This window comes from Carassius gibelio, chromosome A16, assembly GCF_023724105.1.
Source record: "Carassius gibelio isolate Cgi1373 ecotype wild population from Czech Republic chromosome A16, carGib1.2-hapl.c, whole genome shotgun sequence".
Classification (NCBI taxonomy): Eukaryota; Metazoa; Chordata; class Actinopteri; order Cypriniformes; family Cyprinidae; genus Carassius; species Carassius gibelio.
Genome location: NC_068386.1, coordinates 16,305,380 through 16,322,721, shown reverse-complemented (window position 1 = coordinate 16,322,721; position 17,342 = coordinate 16,305,380). Strand labels below are relative to the sequence as shown.

Genomic DNA, 17,342 nt, shown 5'->3' with positions numbered 1-17,342 from the left:
CACCCTTAACTCCCCCCATCAGATCAACCGACATGCTCTTATGCTACAGACCTGATAGAGATTCACCAAATTAAAAGAGGCAGTAATAAGCACACTGTAGGGCATGTTGAGACGGTTGCTCCTGGAACATGCTCTCCACCCATTATTTCTGCGGTTTGAGGAAATCTAGATTGTTACACACAGCAGAATGGAGGCTCTAGTTAGACTGGATGGATGATGTCATATAGTCCCTTACTGAGACTCAGACCTTTCCTCACTTCCCAAATGTACTGGCACTGCATTCACAAACACTCGGGTGGGAGCGGAGGAACGGGACAGCAGACACAGCGAAACAGCAGCTCCACCCAAACCCGTAGAGACACCTAAGAGCGATCAACATCGAGAGAGAACGTCGAGGGGGGCATAGTTGACATTCTAGGATAATATTTCTCATCCACTCCAACTTGATGTGCTTAGATGAGCAATGCTCTAATTTTAGACTGAGCGAGTGGCAAAAGAGAAGGAATGAGATTAAGAAACAAGTGCAGGAGACTGTCTTAGGTGAAAGAGATTTAATCCTCAAGCAAACGGGTAGTGAACGGGTAAGAGTGTGACAAATAGAGAATGACACAAACAACCAAGTGAAGAACATCCAGCAAAATAAAGAAGTAAGTTCAGTGAAGGACAGTGTGTTAAGTATGAGGGATGTGTCTAAAGAAAAGCTGGAGTACAATATAAACACACAGTATTTACTTAAAAAATGTGGCTTAACAGTGAGTTTGTATCATCCACATCAATAGATTTCGTACATCATTATTATACACACAATAGAAACGCATCGGCTTCATACGTTTAAGTATTAAGCATCATTTTACATTTATATAAATAAACCATCCTAAATCTATGCATTGAAATCTATTACATCAAGTCTGCTGACTGCTAGACCAAGTATAACTTATTTAAAAGAAAGACGGTACAAGGACACGTCCCGAGTAAAACATTAAATACAGAAATTTGCAAGGTTCATAAAACAACTGATATATTGTTAAACAGTTTCTTTCACATTTTTAAATGTGGCCAAAAGTGTTACATTTTAGGATCACTGTAGCTGGTCACGAGCGTGTGTTATGATGCTAGTGTGCTGATGTCCCCATTTGCTTTTATAACTAGCCTCACTAGCTAAACTTTGTTGGTCAACCAGCTTCAACAAAAAGATACTTCTGGTCAATGAAGCTCACCTGCCAAGCTTTGCTATTAAACAGCAAGGCTATGATGGTTCATAAGCCATCACTTCCTAGCATAAACCAACTTCAGAAGCTAGTTATCAGTTGAAATAACAACAACAATAAAGGCCTATTTGCACCAAGGATAACTATACTGGTTACTGTATAAAGAATAACTGTAAAGTTTTAATAATCATACTAATTCCATGAGAATAGAGAATTCCACACCACAGCTATAACAATAATGCCACAGAGGAACAATATCGCTGGAATCATTTTCATAATGATTTTTTTTTTCTTCTAGCTGATGAATGATAAAAACACTGACAGCCAGTCAGAATCCACTCAACTTTAAAGAGCTCAAGCATTTAAGCCGGCGTATGACAAAAGCGTATGTGCTCTTTTAATAAACAGAATGTTATCTGACACTTATGACACTTGGTGTGAACAGGCCTTTAGCATTGAAAGGATGGCATATTTTTCCATAAAAACAAAAGTACACTTTTAACCCACAGATACTTGATAAGCCAGTATTATATGCCTAGTAATCAAATAAGGTTTCTTCTACCACTGCACAGGGAGAATGCATAACAGCACAACATGTTGTGTAAATGAAGCCTTTAAAGACAGTAAACAGATCTGTTGGTCGCTGATTTTATGTACATAACCATCATAGAAATATCAGTTCAAATTTCAGAGTCGGTGTATGAGCATTAAGGTCTATAATCTTATTGATAAGCAAACTAATGCTAGTTACTGCAAAACATTATGAACATTAGCATTTTTGAGAGTCCTTTATAACATCAGTCAATCTCCACAAACAGCATAAGAGTATAAAAGATCTTGTGCTGCTCAACTCATGGGCAGTCCCCCTGACAGCTAGGCATCACTACTGCTCTGCTGACCAAAACATTTCTCCAGGGGGTTGTTGGGGAGGGAAAGCAACAGGAAAATAAGCCCTCCAAAAATGAGAATGGCCCCAGCCGAGCCAAGACATGCCACTGACCAGGACAACTCGTGATGGAGAGGGAAACTGTGATCGCTTGCCAATAACGCCAGCACAGACTGGTGGAAAACTATGATGGACAAGAAGACCAGGATACCTGGGGAAAGTGGAGATGAAAGGTCATTTTATTGAAATGAACGGTTCACCTATTTGGATTTAAAATGAAACATTCAGTAGCAGAATTACATATATAGCTGGCAAATTAGGAAATTGCTCAAAGATGTTTTCAGTAGCTTCACAGTACATAGCTTCCTACTTTAGCTTTCACTGTATGCTGACAGTTTAAGTTATATAAGCACATTTAATGTAAATTAGTTCCAATTTGATATTCTCACTTTATTTTAGTGATAAGAATATCATTGAATTTTGGAAGAATATCTGTGGCTGTTTAAATAACTTAAATGCAAGTTAACATATACTAAATTACTGATTTAATAAAATCTTTTAAGTTGCAATTTTTTTTTTTTTTTGATAAGCTAATGAGTTGATCATTACATAAATGATCATATTAAGCATACCTGGACATTTTTATTAACTGATTGTTTTTTTTACTTAATGAAATGATCTCTATTACAAAAAAATTAGACCGGGAAAGACATGCTATTGTTTGTTATGCTCATGTATATTATGGTTGGCAATTAAAAGTTGACATTTAAAATGTTGGTTTTTGGGGTTGAACTGAAATAGCCATCAATCAGTTGTTGAAATTAGTAAAAAAAAAAAAACAAACTTAAAATGTGTTTCTGCTACTATTTAGGTTGCTCTAACTCCATTCATTTCAAATCAGAAGGATTGATGCAACCTGTTGCTTTTGTTTGAGCATTAACATTTTTTTTTTGTTTTTGTTTTTTTGTTTACAATATTTAAATGTTTTCTTGTTATGCAACTATTAATTGATTCTAACAAATCACTATTTTTAATTAAGTCAAGTTAAGTACACATCACAGTAGCGCTTTCTGGTTCATTTTCATGACTTGCAGATCAGTAAGAGAGTGGCTTATGAAGTAAGTAACAATTCAACAAAAATCAACTTGAGTCTGATTTAAATGTGTAAACTCGTAAACTGAGGCTTATTCATTTTTTTAAGTGACTCATTAAAAGTTCACTTCGTTGAGGTCAGACTTAACTGAAAACATGAACACACTGAAGAGCTGCGTTATAATAGTAACTGAGGTTATAATTCTAGTTGAAAGTGACGCTGTTTTTTTGTGTCATGTTTAATACTGTAAAGCTGCTTGCTTTAAAGCAATCTATTGTATAAAGTGCTGTATAATGGCTATGATCACATGCTTTCTCAACTGCTAATTTCTCACTGCTGTCTCACCCCGTTCAAGTGTAAAACAAAAAAATAAATAACTTCACCGGGAGTATATCAGGGAGTTTCTGCAATATTTTCTTATTATATACCTCAAACTCAAAATAAATATGAGAGATTACACTGGATTAGTGAAGTGACACTGTTCACAGCTGTATTTCTTGAGATGCCTGACAATGAGATGATTGAGGTTTATTAGAATCTCAGCAATGGGACACACTGCGCTTGACCATTGCCAATCCCCAGGAAGCTTCAATAAAACTGAGCCTCCTCCATGACTACTTTTTAGATTTACTGCAGATACTGGTGTTATTTAAAGTTGCTGAATAAAGTTAAAAGGTGTTTAAAAGGTACCTGAGCAGATGAAGCAGATAGTAGCAGGCTTGAGGAAGAAGGGCACACTCTTACTGAGAGACATAGTGATACACACAGAGCCCATGATCATCAGAAACAAACTGAACAAAGCCAACATTGCACCTGCTATATGCAAACCTACGAGAGAAACAAAGCAAACAGAGTCAATTTATTTCTAATACAAAATTCTCCATCATTAAACAATATGGCCACACACATGCGGTCAACTAAACCCTGCTGTGTTTATTGAGCCTTTAATTTCAAAACCACTGGCATTAATGCCTCTCCCTAACAGCTTGCACACTTCTAGCACTTGATGCTGGAACATGGCTGAAGGGATTTTGCTCCCATTCAGACAGAAGAGCATTAGTGAGGTCAGGGACCGATTTTGGCCAATGGGATCTGGCACACATTCAGCACTCCAGCTCATCCCAAAGGTGTTTAATGAGGTTCAATCTGAATTTTAATGCATCATTTATGCATTTAGCAGACGCTTTTATCTAAAGCAACTTACAGTACATTCAGGTTATAATTTGCATTTATATATTTGTATGCTGACACAAGGCTTTACCACTGAGCCACATAACAAAAACATATGCTATATTCAGGCAAAAGACTACAAATTAAGTAATTTTTCACTAAAAACCTTAATCTTGTCTCATACAAGATTGAGAAAAGATTAAGAGAATCTGATTAATCAACCAATTATTCTTTTGAATCAGGTCTTTCCAGTTAATTAGTTAATCCAGTTCACAATACCAGAGTGAATGATTTCATCCTGACATGGAACACTAACTCAATAACAGTTAACTGATTTTATACAGCGATAATGTTGTTTTATACAGAGAAAATGTTGAGATTTTTTGTGAGTAATAACTTAAACTTCAGTCTGTTTCACACAAAGCTATCGTATGAATTCAAAGGACATGAAATATAACGTATGGACCACTTTTACAGGTTTTCTAATGCTTTTGCATCGTTTGATTGAAATTGCATGGGAAAAAATTACATTACATTCTTTAATATGTCTCCTTTTGTGTTCAACAGAAATAAAGAGTTGTACTGATTTGGAACAACATGGTGAGTAAATGATAACAGGAGTTTCTTTTTTTATTTTATTTTTTTGGTGGACTATACCCTTAAATGCCCTAGCCAAAGAGTTTTGGCATATGTTTTGATGGGACATTCAAGAATTATCCCAATGCACTTGAAAACTGAAATATGATTTCAACAACAAATAGAGCTCAAGTATGATGAATTCTTATGCATGTGCACAGCATGGGATGTGGAGAGATGGAGAGACATAGAGCAGGGGGAGGAGACAGAAACACATGACTGATTTTCAATGAGAGAAACCACGTGGAAGGAGAGAGAATGAATAGACGAGGGACTACATAGATTGCAGAGAAGAGAGAGAGCAGACTATAAAGGAAGAACTTACCTTTTTCTGTTGTTTTCTTAAATATGACAGCATTCTCTCCAGAAGTGTAGACTTTAAAGTATGTGCAGTTTGATTCTGAGGGCAAAAAAGGAGACAGTGAGAGGGAAGGAGACAGTGAAGGTGAAGAATAAAGATCAGTCAGAAACACAGAAAAAGGCACTTGAGCTCTCTGTAAGCCCTGTGAGGGTCATTGTGTATTAATGTGCTGAGGACACAGAGCAGCCCTCTCACATATGGCACTGAAAGAACAAGAGAGACACGGAGGCAGATGGAGAGGGAGGGAACGAGAGGGAGGCAGATGGAAAGAGAGGACGAAGCACATACTCAGGTTAATATATACAACATCAAATCCACATTTACTCTCTCTTGTCCTCTGCAGCTCGTGTGCTGTCTTCTTACATTTCCATTTTTTTTTTCCACTCATGTCCTCTATATTTAGACTTGAAACCGGGCAGCAGTCAGACTGCAGTTTATCCATGTGCAATGACTGACCCTTCTGCTTTAACTTTGACCATCTTTTCCATAACTTTCATCTTTCAACTGAAAATGATCTGTGTATACTACAAACTTGCATATAGTCGTAAACAGATTTAAAATAAAATCTAATCATACACATATACACACATCAGATTTTTCATTTTGGAGATTTTATGTGCATTTACTTTTTTTTAAAATCATTTTCAAAACAATTTAATTTTAATTAATTAATGGATTTAGTCACAAATAATTGCGCATATACAAATATTTGCTGAGAAAAGCCCCCAAATGGAGAAACTTCAAACACTTTATTCTAAGTTATCATTGTAAGCTTTAACTAGACATAAATAAAGTGTCTTTAGAAGTCAATATATTGTTTGTTAGTTTTTCACATCAGTGAACATAAACCAATCACTGACCTACAGTCCACAGCAATCCATATTTTGTCAATTCGTTCAAAGTTGATTCAGGGTCACACATAACACATTTCTCATCTATGCTGGGTTTTTTTTAGGTACACATGAATCGCAGTCATGTTTTTGTCCATTTTATTGTATCCTGTGGCTTTTTTCTAGTATACCTCAATATATATATATTTTTGTTGTATATATTTACATTAATGTACAATTACTAATGTTTTAATAAATATAATAATTGTACTAAACTATTTCGTCAGCCTAATATAAATACATGCACTTGCACACACACGCACGTTCAAATAAGGTCATTGCTGTGAGCTGCACTACATATGATTAGCATAGAGCTGGTAATGTAATATTGAACAGATCTCTTAAAAATGCATCATGGAAGTCTGAGAATGAAGTCAAGGCATCTCTATATAATGGCAGGGTTGCAGCATTAAACCATTAAGAAATTTTAGTCATCATTAAAGGCACTATATGTAATTCTTCAAAACAGTCTCACTCCCAACTCGTCACATATTGACAATTGGTCAGGACACTTTGGCGTCGCTTTTTGATGCACAGGGTATCCCTTTAGCATAATTTTTCTACATGCAGTGTCCTCCATTGCTTTAAATAAGAAACCTTTAGCATCAATATGCTGATGCAATAGGCTTATAGTCATGATTATATATTGGGCAATAATATTGTCATTATTGCATATATGTTGAGGTGTGATTTTTCAATGCAAAGTCACAACAGTTTTATTTATATTACATTATTTACACATTTATGAGCAGGTAACCCAGCCCATGCCCCTAAACCTACCACTTGTCAATAAGGAACAATATATAATAGGCAGATACAACTACCGTCATAATTTATTCATGACATCACTTACAGATGGCACAATGACACAATGACACGGTCCACAATGTTCTAGTGGTTTTTTGATATATATATATATATATATATATATATATATATATATATATATATATATATATATATATATATATATATAATTATTATTATTTTATTATTTTTTTCATACATACTGTGCCTTTAACAGCATGTAAAATGTTCGATGCAGAAACCATGCCTGCCTTGTCTCTGAATTGGCAGGTAAAATTTGGCTCAAACTTTGCTGTTCTGCATTCTCAGCTAAAGGGGTGTCATGTTATTATCTGTTATGACAAGTAGAGAGTGGAACTGTTCCTTAAAAGAGCTGACAGTCAGACCAGTGGCACTGTTACAAGAGTCTTCATCACGGTCCTATGGGCCTTGCAAACTGAGGCAAATTAAACTCCCTGGCTCTCTGTTCATGCGTGTTGTTATGTGAGAGGTAAGATGAATATAACAAACCAGAACATGGAAAACAAATCAGCTAATACTGCATCTCATAAAGTCAACAGCCTTTAGTAACATCACTGTTTGACTTTAGTTGAGCTGAATGCTGCTTTGTATCTTTAAAAACAATTTTAAGTACATATATGGATGCTATATAATGTTCTCACATTTCCAAAAATACATGAAAAACAAATAATATATTAAATGATTAAAGCCTAAAACTATTTTGTGTATGTGTTTATTAATTTAAAATTATTATTTTGTATTTTTATCTCATGATTTCAGTCTCCAGTTTCCCCAGGAGCAAAACAAACAACACACTGGGTGTGGTAGGCCGTGTAATATGGTGACTACATTCAGAATAGAAAACTATCTATCTATCTACTGCCTACTAGGGGTGGAACGTTACACAGATGTCACGATTCAGGAATCACGGTTCGATAAGATTTCGGTACAACAGAAAAAAAAATCTACTATGCATGTTTTTTTTTTTTTCATTTGTTTTGAACTGACAGTAGTACAAATTAAAAAAGATTTCCACATAAATGTGAAAATACTAAATGTTATTACGTTGTAAAATATGTATAATCTGCAGTACATATACATACAAGTAATAAATTCTTGAAATATATTTGATTTGGTTTACAGATAAACGGAGAAAAAATAGCGCGACACGAGTTTCAGTTCACTTTTATGACAGGCTTAATTTGCTCACAAGAAAGGAAACTCAAATGGCAGAAAGTGACATCCTATTTGTTTTCTTAATTTTATAAAAGCACAATATTTTATTTTCATTGTGAGTGTACACAAATAAAAGCAGCCCTTTATACAGTGATGTATTATTAAGACAATAAGTGTTTAAAGTTGATTCTGCTGTTATAAGGAAACAGTTGAAGTGATAGAACTGGTGTGACACACACACGCACACGCACATGCACACACAAAAGACATAAGTTCCAGCACTGCTAACTTGACAGCACAGTTGGCACTTTATCAAAATAAAATACAGTGAACCAAACATCAGCTGTAATTTACATAGTAAATCATAGTTTAGCATTAATATACATTACATTGCAAATATAGATATTATATTTAGAGTTGTGCTGAATGAGAGGGGTAGGATACAAGAACACAAAGCTCCATTTTAAAAACAGTTGAGTGCACCAGCCTTTAAAGTATACTCCTTTGCCAGTCTGTGAGAGACCCATTCAGACCCTGTGTTCCATTGAGAAGGGCTCATGCCTATGCCCTAATGCCTTCAAAGGGTTAAACCATTCAGAGTAAGAGCTTCGTAGGGTTGAAGAGTGTAGGGGACTAAACAACTGTTTCTTGAAGTGTCCTTCTGCGTCATCATCACATGCCCACACAGAGGTGCCATCATCATGCAAAGAATCTGCGCAAAGGATCATGGGAGCCCAAAGTTTCCATCAGTTATTCCCTTTAAAATTCTTCATTCCGAAGGCCCTTTGAGGTGGCCAGTTTTAAAAACTTAGTCTTGGAATGACCCTTCAATATGGCGGCCATGATTGTTTTCACTCCCGAGTAGGGCTGCATGATGAATCGAAATGGAATCAAAATCGCTATTCGACAGAAGCTGCAATTGTCAAACATATTTTTCTGTGAAGCACATTTCTTTGATCAGCAGTAAATCTCCATCCAAAGGTGCTGGAACTCCAAATACACCTAGCAGAAGAAACCCAGAAAATGCCTATAGCGGTAACTGGATAAACAGATTTAAAACTGCTTTTATTGATTCAATGTGACTAATAAACACATGATTATGACAATATATGGTTTATCGGAGTTATTGGGTCTCGTTCATGAAACATTCGTAAATATACGAGTAAATATCTGAGTGATTTGCGCGTAAAGAGAACTTCCCGAAAACTCTTCTCCTGATTCACAAAAACTTCGTAAATGTCAGATGTGATAGTGAAATGTGTGTGTGTGTTAATGAATTCCAATCAGTCGTAAATGGGACGCGCGTGCACGCTCACTCTCAATTACCATAAATCCCTCCCATTAAATCCGACTGACAACTATATATGAGCGTCATATTATGACACCAAACGAAGGATTTCAACATGTCTTCTCAAAAGCGACTGAAAAACAAACATTTCTCAGCTGCAGAAATTGAAGTTTTATTATCAGAAGTTCATTCAAAACGCCATTTAATTTTCAAGCGTACATAGTGGCGTATCAGGTCCTAAAAAAGGACGTTTGGCAGCATATTACAGATCCTATTACTGGCTCTCATAATAAAAGTTAAAAGAAAAACCGTATGTTATTAATATATCTAATATTTTTTCAAAATGCTGTGTAAATATGTACCCGATTAAGGTGAATTAAAATGCAGCCGTATTAATGAGCAAAACGTTCAGACGTTAAACGCACTATTTACGCATGGCTGGGAGCAGGTGTAGATTTCATTCGTACCAACTAACATTTGGAAAATACGAACATTTAATGAATCCGAAAATTTACGCCAAAACCACTTTACACGCGATTTACACAAAAATTCGTTCTGCTCGTGTTTCATGAATGAGACCCAATATTATTAGAATTTTCATTAAAATAAAGTATATTTATAATGCAATGCCTTTATGACGGCTTAGAATACTATGAAATATGTTGCGTGCCTTATTCTATATAAAAAGCCACGTCATCTAATAGAAGGATTTATTTCAAACACTTGACTGAAGTTTTGAAGTGATTTTGGAGTAAAAATATGTTATTAAATGTGGTATTTTCACATGCTTTCAGATTCAGTAGCATTTACTACACAGAGCTGTAGTTCACTGAGAAGCTATGTGAAGAGCTGTCATTATTGCGAACGATTTCTTTGATTTCATAATCGAGTGATAAAAGCAATTTTTTTTTTACATAACTTGTCAGTGAACTACGGATCTGTGTAGTAAATGCTGCTCCATCTGAAAGCACGTGATGATGATGATTTACTGCTGATTATAGAACCGGCTTTACTAAAAAAAAATGCGCATGACAATCACATTCGATTAATCATTCAGCCCTACTCCGAAGTGCCCTTCGGAGGGCGATATTTCCCATTTGGAATGCACCTAGAGTCAGCACATGGTCACTGTCTAGTGGCCTTTTCGCTGTTCTTCTGCTGGCGGTAGGTTATCAAACAGTGTTGCATTGCTGTTGGCGCCCCTTTCTGGATTGGGGCCTGTATTTGTTGTAATGTCTCATGCACCGAACAGAGATGTCCATACCATGACAGTTCAGTATGAATACACATATCGTTCCACTCCTACTGCCAACTGAACACTACACTATGCAACTTTTAAAAAATAGTATGTGAAACAGAATGCATTCTGTAAAAAGAAATGCTTTTAAAGTAAATAGTTACAGTTATTTTAAACTGTAATCATTATTTTACTGTATTTTTGCCTCGGTGAGTTAAAGCTGCAGTAGGTAACTTTTGTAAAAAAATATTTTTTACATATTTATTAAACCTGTCATTATGTCCTGACAGTAGAATATGAGACAGATAATCTGTGAAAAAAATCAAGCTCCTCTGGCTCCTCCCAGTGGTCCTATTGCCATTTGCAGAAAGTCATGCGCTCCCGGTAAAAAATAACCAATCAGAGCTGCAGTCCGTAACTTTGTTTGTGTTCAAAATGTAGAAAAATGTATATAATAAGAGAGTACACCATAAATAAATTTTCCAACCGTGTTTTTGGCTTGTCCTGAATCACTAGGGTGCACCTATAATAAGTGTTTATATTCGGACTATTTTAAATTGCTTCGGGGATACCGCGGCGGAGTAACCCAGTACCTTTGTGATTCTTCATAGACATAAACAGAGAGAAGTAGTTCCGGCTACGATGTTCTTCCGCAAGACACAAGCAGTTCTGTTTATTAACCGCTAGAGCGTCAAAAGTTACCGACTGCAGCTTTAAAGAGACTACATATAAATAGTGAGTCAAGTCAAGAAACAGATGTTAAAATTCATAGAATATATTACAATTCCAGCACACTGCATTGTGGGATACAGTATGCAGCAGTTCATCCAGAAGTTAGACATAAAGAAAATTTACATACAACACACTGCAGAAACAGTGAGAAGTATGTTAGTTTTCTGTTCTGTGGGTGGGTGGGTTTGGTTGAGTGAGTGAGTGAGTGAGTAAGTGAGTGAGTGAGTGAGTGAGTGAGTGAGTGAGTGAGTGAGTGAGTGAGTGAGCGAGCGAGCGAGTAAGTGGGTAGGTATGTTCTCTCACCTCCAGGTAGCTCTGCAGGTCCACAACTCTCTCTCTCCGGGTCAATATCTGACACCCATAGCGTGCGAACGCATAATTTCCAAAGGCCGTAATGTGCCATCTCACATGTCTGGTTGTTCCTGGAGTGTTTTGGCTGGGATAACTCCACCCAGAACTCTGTACCCATGCCAAGTACCGTCAGTGTCACGCCTATGAGGGCGACAAAAAATGCCAGCTTGATCTTGCCCTCTTGGCTGTCACTCATTCGAGGGGGCCTCGGCCGTTTACCTTGACGCCCGCTCTTACTGCCAACTCCACCCAGAGCCGCCGCACCTACTCTCCCGTCATCTTCCTTTTGCAAAAAATAGTTGGACCACATGGCAACCACAATACTTGAAGATGAGAGGAGGAAATTCCCAGAGGTAAAGTCACGAAAGGGGACAAACAAATAACTAAAGCAAAAAACAGGAGACTAGAGTCTTGAGTTAGATGGATAGATAATAAACACGCAGAGAAGTATATTAATAAGAAGGCTCAAAAAAAGAACAGGAAGTTATTACAAAGTCCTGTGATTGAAAAAGAATCCAGCGTGCAAGAAATTCAGGCGACATGGGGTCATTTCTGAAGAGTGTAGAGTGGGAATTAACTGATGTCTACAAAACACAAGAAGGTTTGATAAACTAGACAGGAATAATGGGTAGATGAAACGAAAAAGACTTGATGACAGACACTGGATATCGGCCTTATAGAGCTGTGAAAAGATGATACATTCCTCTTTTTGAAGAATCTGCAGAAAAAAAAGAGAAAAAAAGGCTAGTATTCAAAACAAATAGAAAATTGCAGAACTGAAGAATAAATTGATCAGAGATATACAATTGAGCTTTCCCTTTAGTCACTATTTCTTTTTTTTTTGTATATAATTTGGCAGTGTAGTAGAACAAATATTCAAGATAATTACTACGCCTAATTATTTGAATTCTTAATAAAATTCTTAAGTTTTATTTTAATTCTAACACTACAATAAGGATGAAATTGTTATTCTTTTGTTTATTGTAATCTGTGTAGAATTTGTTCATTCACGGCAAAAGCATAAAAAAGAAGCTTTTCATTTAGAAATAAAATGAGAATTTCTTTATGAAATTACAATTCAAATTATTATTTAAAAGCATATCAATACGTCTTCTTTTTAGAGAACTTTGGCAGAAAAGAGGACATAACGAATCCAGTAATTAGTGGCAAAGAGAACAGCCTTAAAAGGATAGTTTACCCCAAAAATGAAAAAACTGTCATTTACTCATCCTCAAGTTGTTCCAAGCCTGTATGGGTTTCATTTATCAGAGATCTACAACCAGTTGACAATCCCCACTGACTTCCATAGTATGAAAAAAAAAATTGCAATTGGAAGTCAATGTGGACTACCGACTGTTTGGTTACCAGCATTCTTGAAAATATATTTTGTTTGTGTATGTGTGTGTGTGTGTGTGTGTGTGTGTGTGTGTGTGCTCGCTCCGCAGAAGAAAGAAATGCATACAGATTTGGAACAGCTTGAACGGGATTTAATTACAGAATTTTCATTGTTGGGTGATTTATCTCCTTAATATCTTGAAAACCACATTATACCTTTGTCCTCTGTTGAGTAAACATACAGACAGTAAAGCTTACAGAGAAAGTTAATATGGGTCATGATTAGGTCACATTGTCTAAGAATTAGCTATGCCAGATGCGACTCCAAGAAATCAACACATACCCGCATAACTCAGCCCACTTTAGCCCTGCCTGTTTGATCTGTGCCATTTTAAGGCTTCATAAATACCCCAGCATTACATGTACAGAGAACAATTAGATGTGAGAGCAGGAAGAGTTTAACGTGGACTGAACAGACTGAGGGATGAAACACAAGGTTGTTGAGAATGGAGGCGAAAATAGGAACCAGGCAGTAGGTGTTAATTCATGTCTGACCGGCAAAACGACAGAGGGTCTAAAGTCATTAACACTGTAGTCGTGCAGAGAGGGAGTTCTACAAGACAAGGCTCGCTGAGGCCAATCACACACACGGGAGAAATAAGAATACAACAAGGCTAGAGACAAACATGTGGCCCATAGCCAAAATTATAGCATAAAACACTTATAAACATACCACAAGCATACATTTTTGAATGAGCTAAAATTATCTCTATATCTGTATAATAAAATATAGTACAAACAAATAATAATTATAATTAAAATGTGAATAAAAATACATTTTAAAGATGATTAATTACATTTTTTCTAGAACTTTTTAAAGCACTAGAATAGTATATATATAATATGTGTCTTAAGTGTCAATTTTTATAATAAAATAAATAAGTTTTCCACTGATGTATGGTTTGTTAGGATCAGACAATATTTTCGCTGAGACACATCTATTTGAAAATCTGGAATCTGAGGGTGCAAAAAAATAAATAATAATAATACTGAGAAAAACGCCTTTGAATTTGTCCATATGTGTTCTTAGCAATGCATATTATTAATAAGTTTTGATATATTCAAGGTAGGAAATTTACAAAATATCTACATGGAACACAATCTTTACTCAATATCTTATATAATTTTGACCCATACAATGTTTTTTGGGGCTATTGCTAAAAATATACCTCAGCGACTTAAGACTGGTTTTGTGCTCCAGGGTCACATATATACTTAAGATTTTAATACTTATCAGACAGTATATATTTTGAAGTAAGTTTATTTTTTTATTTAGTTTGACCCGTCGGCAAATAGTTTTTAAAGTTTACACTACCTACCATTCAAAAGATTGAAGTTTTTTTTTTTTTTTTTTTTTTTTGAAAAACAGCATTTTTAAGGATGCTATCAACTGATCAAATGTGACAATAAAGAGTTTTACTTTGTTACAAAAAAAGTCAGATAAATTAAAAATTTTACTTTCTATTCAAAGAATCCTAAAAAAAAAACCTCTTTTTAACATTGATAAGTAATGCTTAAACACAAAAATTTTATACATTTAAAAATATAATAGAAATGACTCTAAGAGTACAAGACTTTTCAAAATATGAAAAAATATATAAAAAAAACATACATGTAATAAATATAGCAGGCTTTAAGCTTAAAACAAAAAATACTGTCAAGTCAACTTTAAAGTCAGTACACAAATACAGATTATGCAGTGTGACTACAAACTGTTCTGCAGATATAATATTAGATAGTCAGTAATGGTTTTTGGTTTCACATTTTGTTGTGTAAGTTACAGTCATTTGAGATATAACAAACTGTCAAAACACTATTCATGACGTGGACATGTAACACAGGGCAGGCTATAATTAACCCACCAATATCATCTCCATCTCCGCTCTTTATATTACCCCAACTCTGTCAAAACTACCTTCAGAATAATTTTGCTTCTATAATATGTCCTATACTATGGGTGCCGACTTGCCAGCTGTTGGCACCCATAGCAAAGGGGCTCACATCTCAGTCAAGGCAGTCAGAATGAAAGAAACCAATTTTCATTTTAAAACAACTGGGCTTCAGTCCCACTCTCACACATTAGATCCGTGATATCAAATCCAGAAACAATGTATAAACATCTCTCAGCAAAATAAATGACATCCAGACCAACGTAACTGCCTAAATGTTAGTAGCTTATTAAATAGCAAGACAAACACAACGTCTGACAACATCTGCAATAAAAGTGCTAAATTATGAATACATATATATTTTTTTAAATTCAGGTTAACATACAAAATCAGTTACACCTGTAGCAGTGTACAGACAATTTAAACGTTTATACTTATATCAATACATCTATGCATTCTAGAAATCCTAGGTTTAGAGAAAAAAACAAGTTTGCAAAGTTATCAAGTGTCTTACCAATCAATTTTCCTGAGTGCATAGTAAAATACACATTTTAGAAGCTGCACAGTGTTAAACTATTCAATGAAATTTAAGGTTTGTCACAGATTTTTATTAAATTATGACAGTATGCGTGTGTGCAGCAAGTGCATTGAGTGAGAGCAATGAAATCCTGACCTGTTCTGTGTGGGTGCAGATCTGATGACTACATACATGAAACTCAGCTGAGAGAGGAGGAGAAGGAGGGATGTAAAGAGAGCGAGAGAGAGAGAGAGAGAGAAGGGTGGAGAAAACTGAGACTGGGGCTCATGAAATCAAGTTGTAGAGATCGTGTTTGACTGCTCAGTCACCCAAGTATATGGTTCATGCAAGAGTATTTATCTACACATGGACACATTTGATATTTTTCAGTGTATATCAGTGTGAGTTTTGCATGTCTGGGAAAGTCAGTCGAGGGAAAGTCAGCTGATCCACGGATGTTTGTGTGTGTATATGGGCAAGGGTTCTATTTTGGACAAGCACCTGTTAATGACATTAAGAGCGCGTGTGGGAGTTACAGTTGCAAAGACAGAAAAGAGAGAGGACTGTTTATAAGGCGAGAGAAAGCAGCTGATTGAGCAGCTTAGAAAATTACAGATGGCATTAAATCAGAAAAAGGATATAAAATTAAGAAAGTTAGAGGGCTGGCTGTAAGACATATTGGGGCATTATCAGAAGGTGAAAAATAATAAAGCCAAAAAGACGGTCACTAATTAACCAACAAAACACTTGCCTATCCATCCAGTAGTATTAGTTCAATCACAGACGTTCCATAAATAATTAGAAAACATTTGTTGTCTTTATGATAAGAATTTCTGTCTCTCCGAAGTTCTAAGAACTATTTCATTGAACTTTAACAAAGAAAAATATCAAAGCAGCATACTTCAGGATATCATTTACTAGCTAAATGCATTAACCTCTTTCAAAGACTTGACACCATCGAAGTCACTTCCTACACTGCTGCAAACTGCTAATCTGTCGCCATGATAATGTTATCTAGCAGGCTAACATAGGCGGTGTCAAATTTGCAAAAACTGAAAACTTGAGTACGTTTTGCACCATATGCCTTTGTTTTCCAGCAAAAGCGTGTAATGTTTTGCCTTCCATTGTAGCAGATTAATTTCCAGGTGCAAATTGTGAAAAATAATGTCAAATTGTAGAAACGTCTAAAGAGAATTACTGGTCAGACTGGACCAGAAAAAAAAGAAAAAAGAATCCTTACTTTTGAGCTCCTCTTGTGTAAATATTTTTTGCACGACATGCATCAGGTAGACTGTAGTTAGGCCTGAGAATCAGATACTTGTAATACAATTGAGCAATACAATTTGATTTCTACATAATAAAGATAATAAAATTATATCCATGTACTTTTGCCAAGCAGCTAAATGTCGTTTTATTATATTCTATTAAAATTAGCCACCCGATAAAGAACTATTTTTCCCAGTCCTAACAGTGGACTTTATTTAGTTTAATCTACTGGTTTTGTGAAGCACATTAAAATCTTCAATCTCTATTTCTCTGCATTTCATAATTTCTAGTCAACTTATAGAAACGTGTGAATATCAGCAATCAACATATTTATGATATCATGTCCTGTTTCTTTTTTTATATATTTATATCAGGAAAAAAACACAAACATATACCACCCTAGCCACCCCCCACAGAGGCTAAAAACAGTCTGACTACTG

General features: G+C 35.6%; 1 protein-coding gene across 2 annotated transcripts; it reads right to left on the bottom strand.

The window, feature by feature from the left end:
• Positions 1 to 536: 536 nt before the first annotated feature.
• LOC128030773 (voltage-dependent calcium channel gamma-6 subunit) lies at positions 537 to 17,294 on the bottom strand. Of its 2 annotated transcripts, XM_052618729.1 has the most exons (6): positions 15,634 to 17,294; positions 12,055 to 12,553; positions 11,788 to 11,976; positions 5,319 to 5,393; positions 3,878 to 4,015; positions 537 to 2,305 (listed from the first exon to the last, which is right to left on the bottom strand). In XM_052618729.1, the coding sequence occupies exons 2-6, from the start codon at positions 12,143 to 12,145 to the stop codon at positions 2,082 to 2,084; spliced, it is 717 nt and encodes a 238-aa protein (XP_052474689.1). In that variant the 5' UTR covers positions 12,146 to 12,553; positions 15,634 to 17,294; the 3' UTR covers positions 537 to 2,081. The 2 variants fall into 2 exon arrangements, with proteins under 2 accessions (XP_052474689.1, XP_052474688.1); XM_052618728.1 differs by having other exon boundaries at positions 11,788 to 12,553.
• Between the last annotated feature and the right edge of the window lie 48 nt (positions 17,295 to 17,342).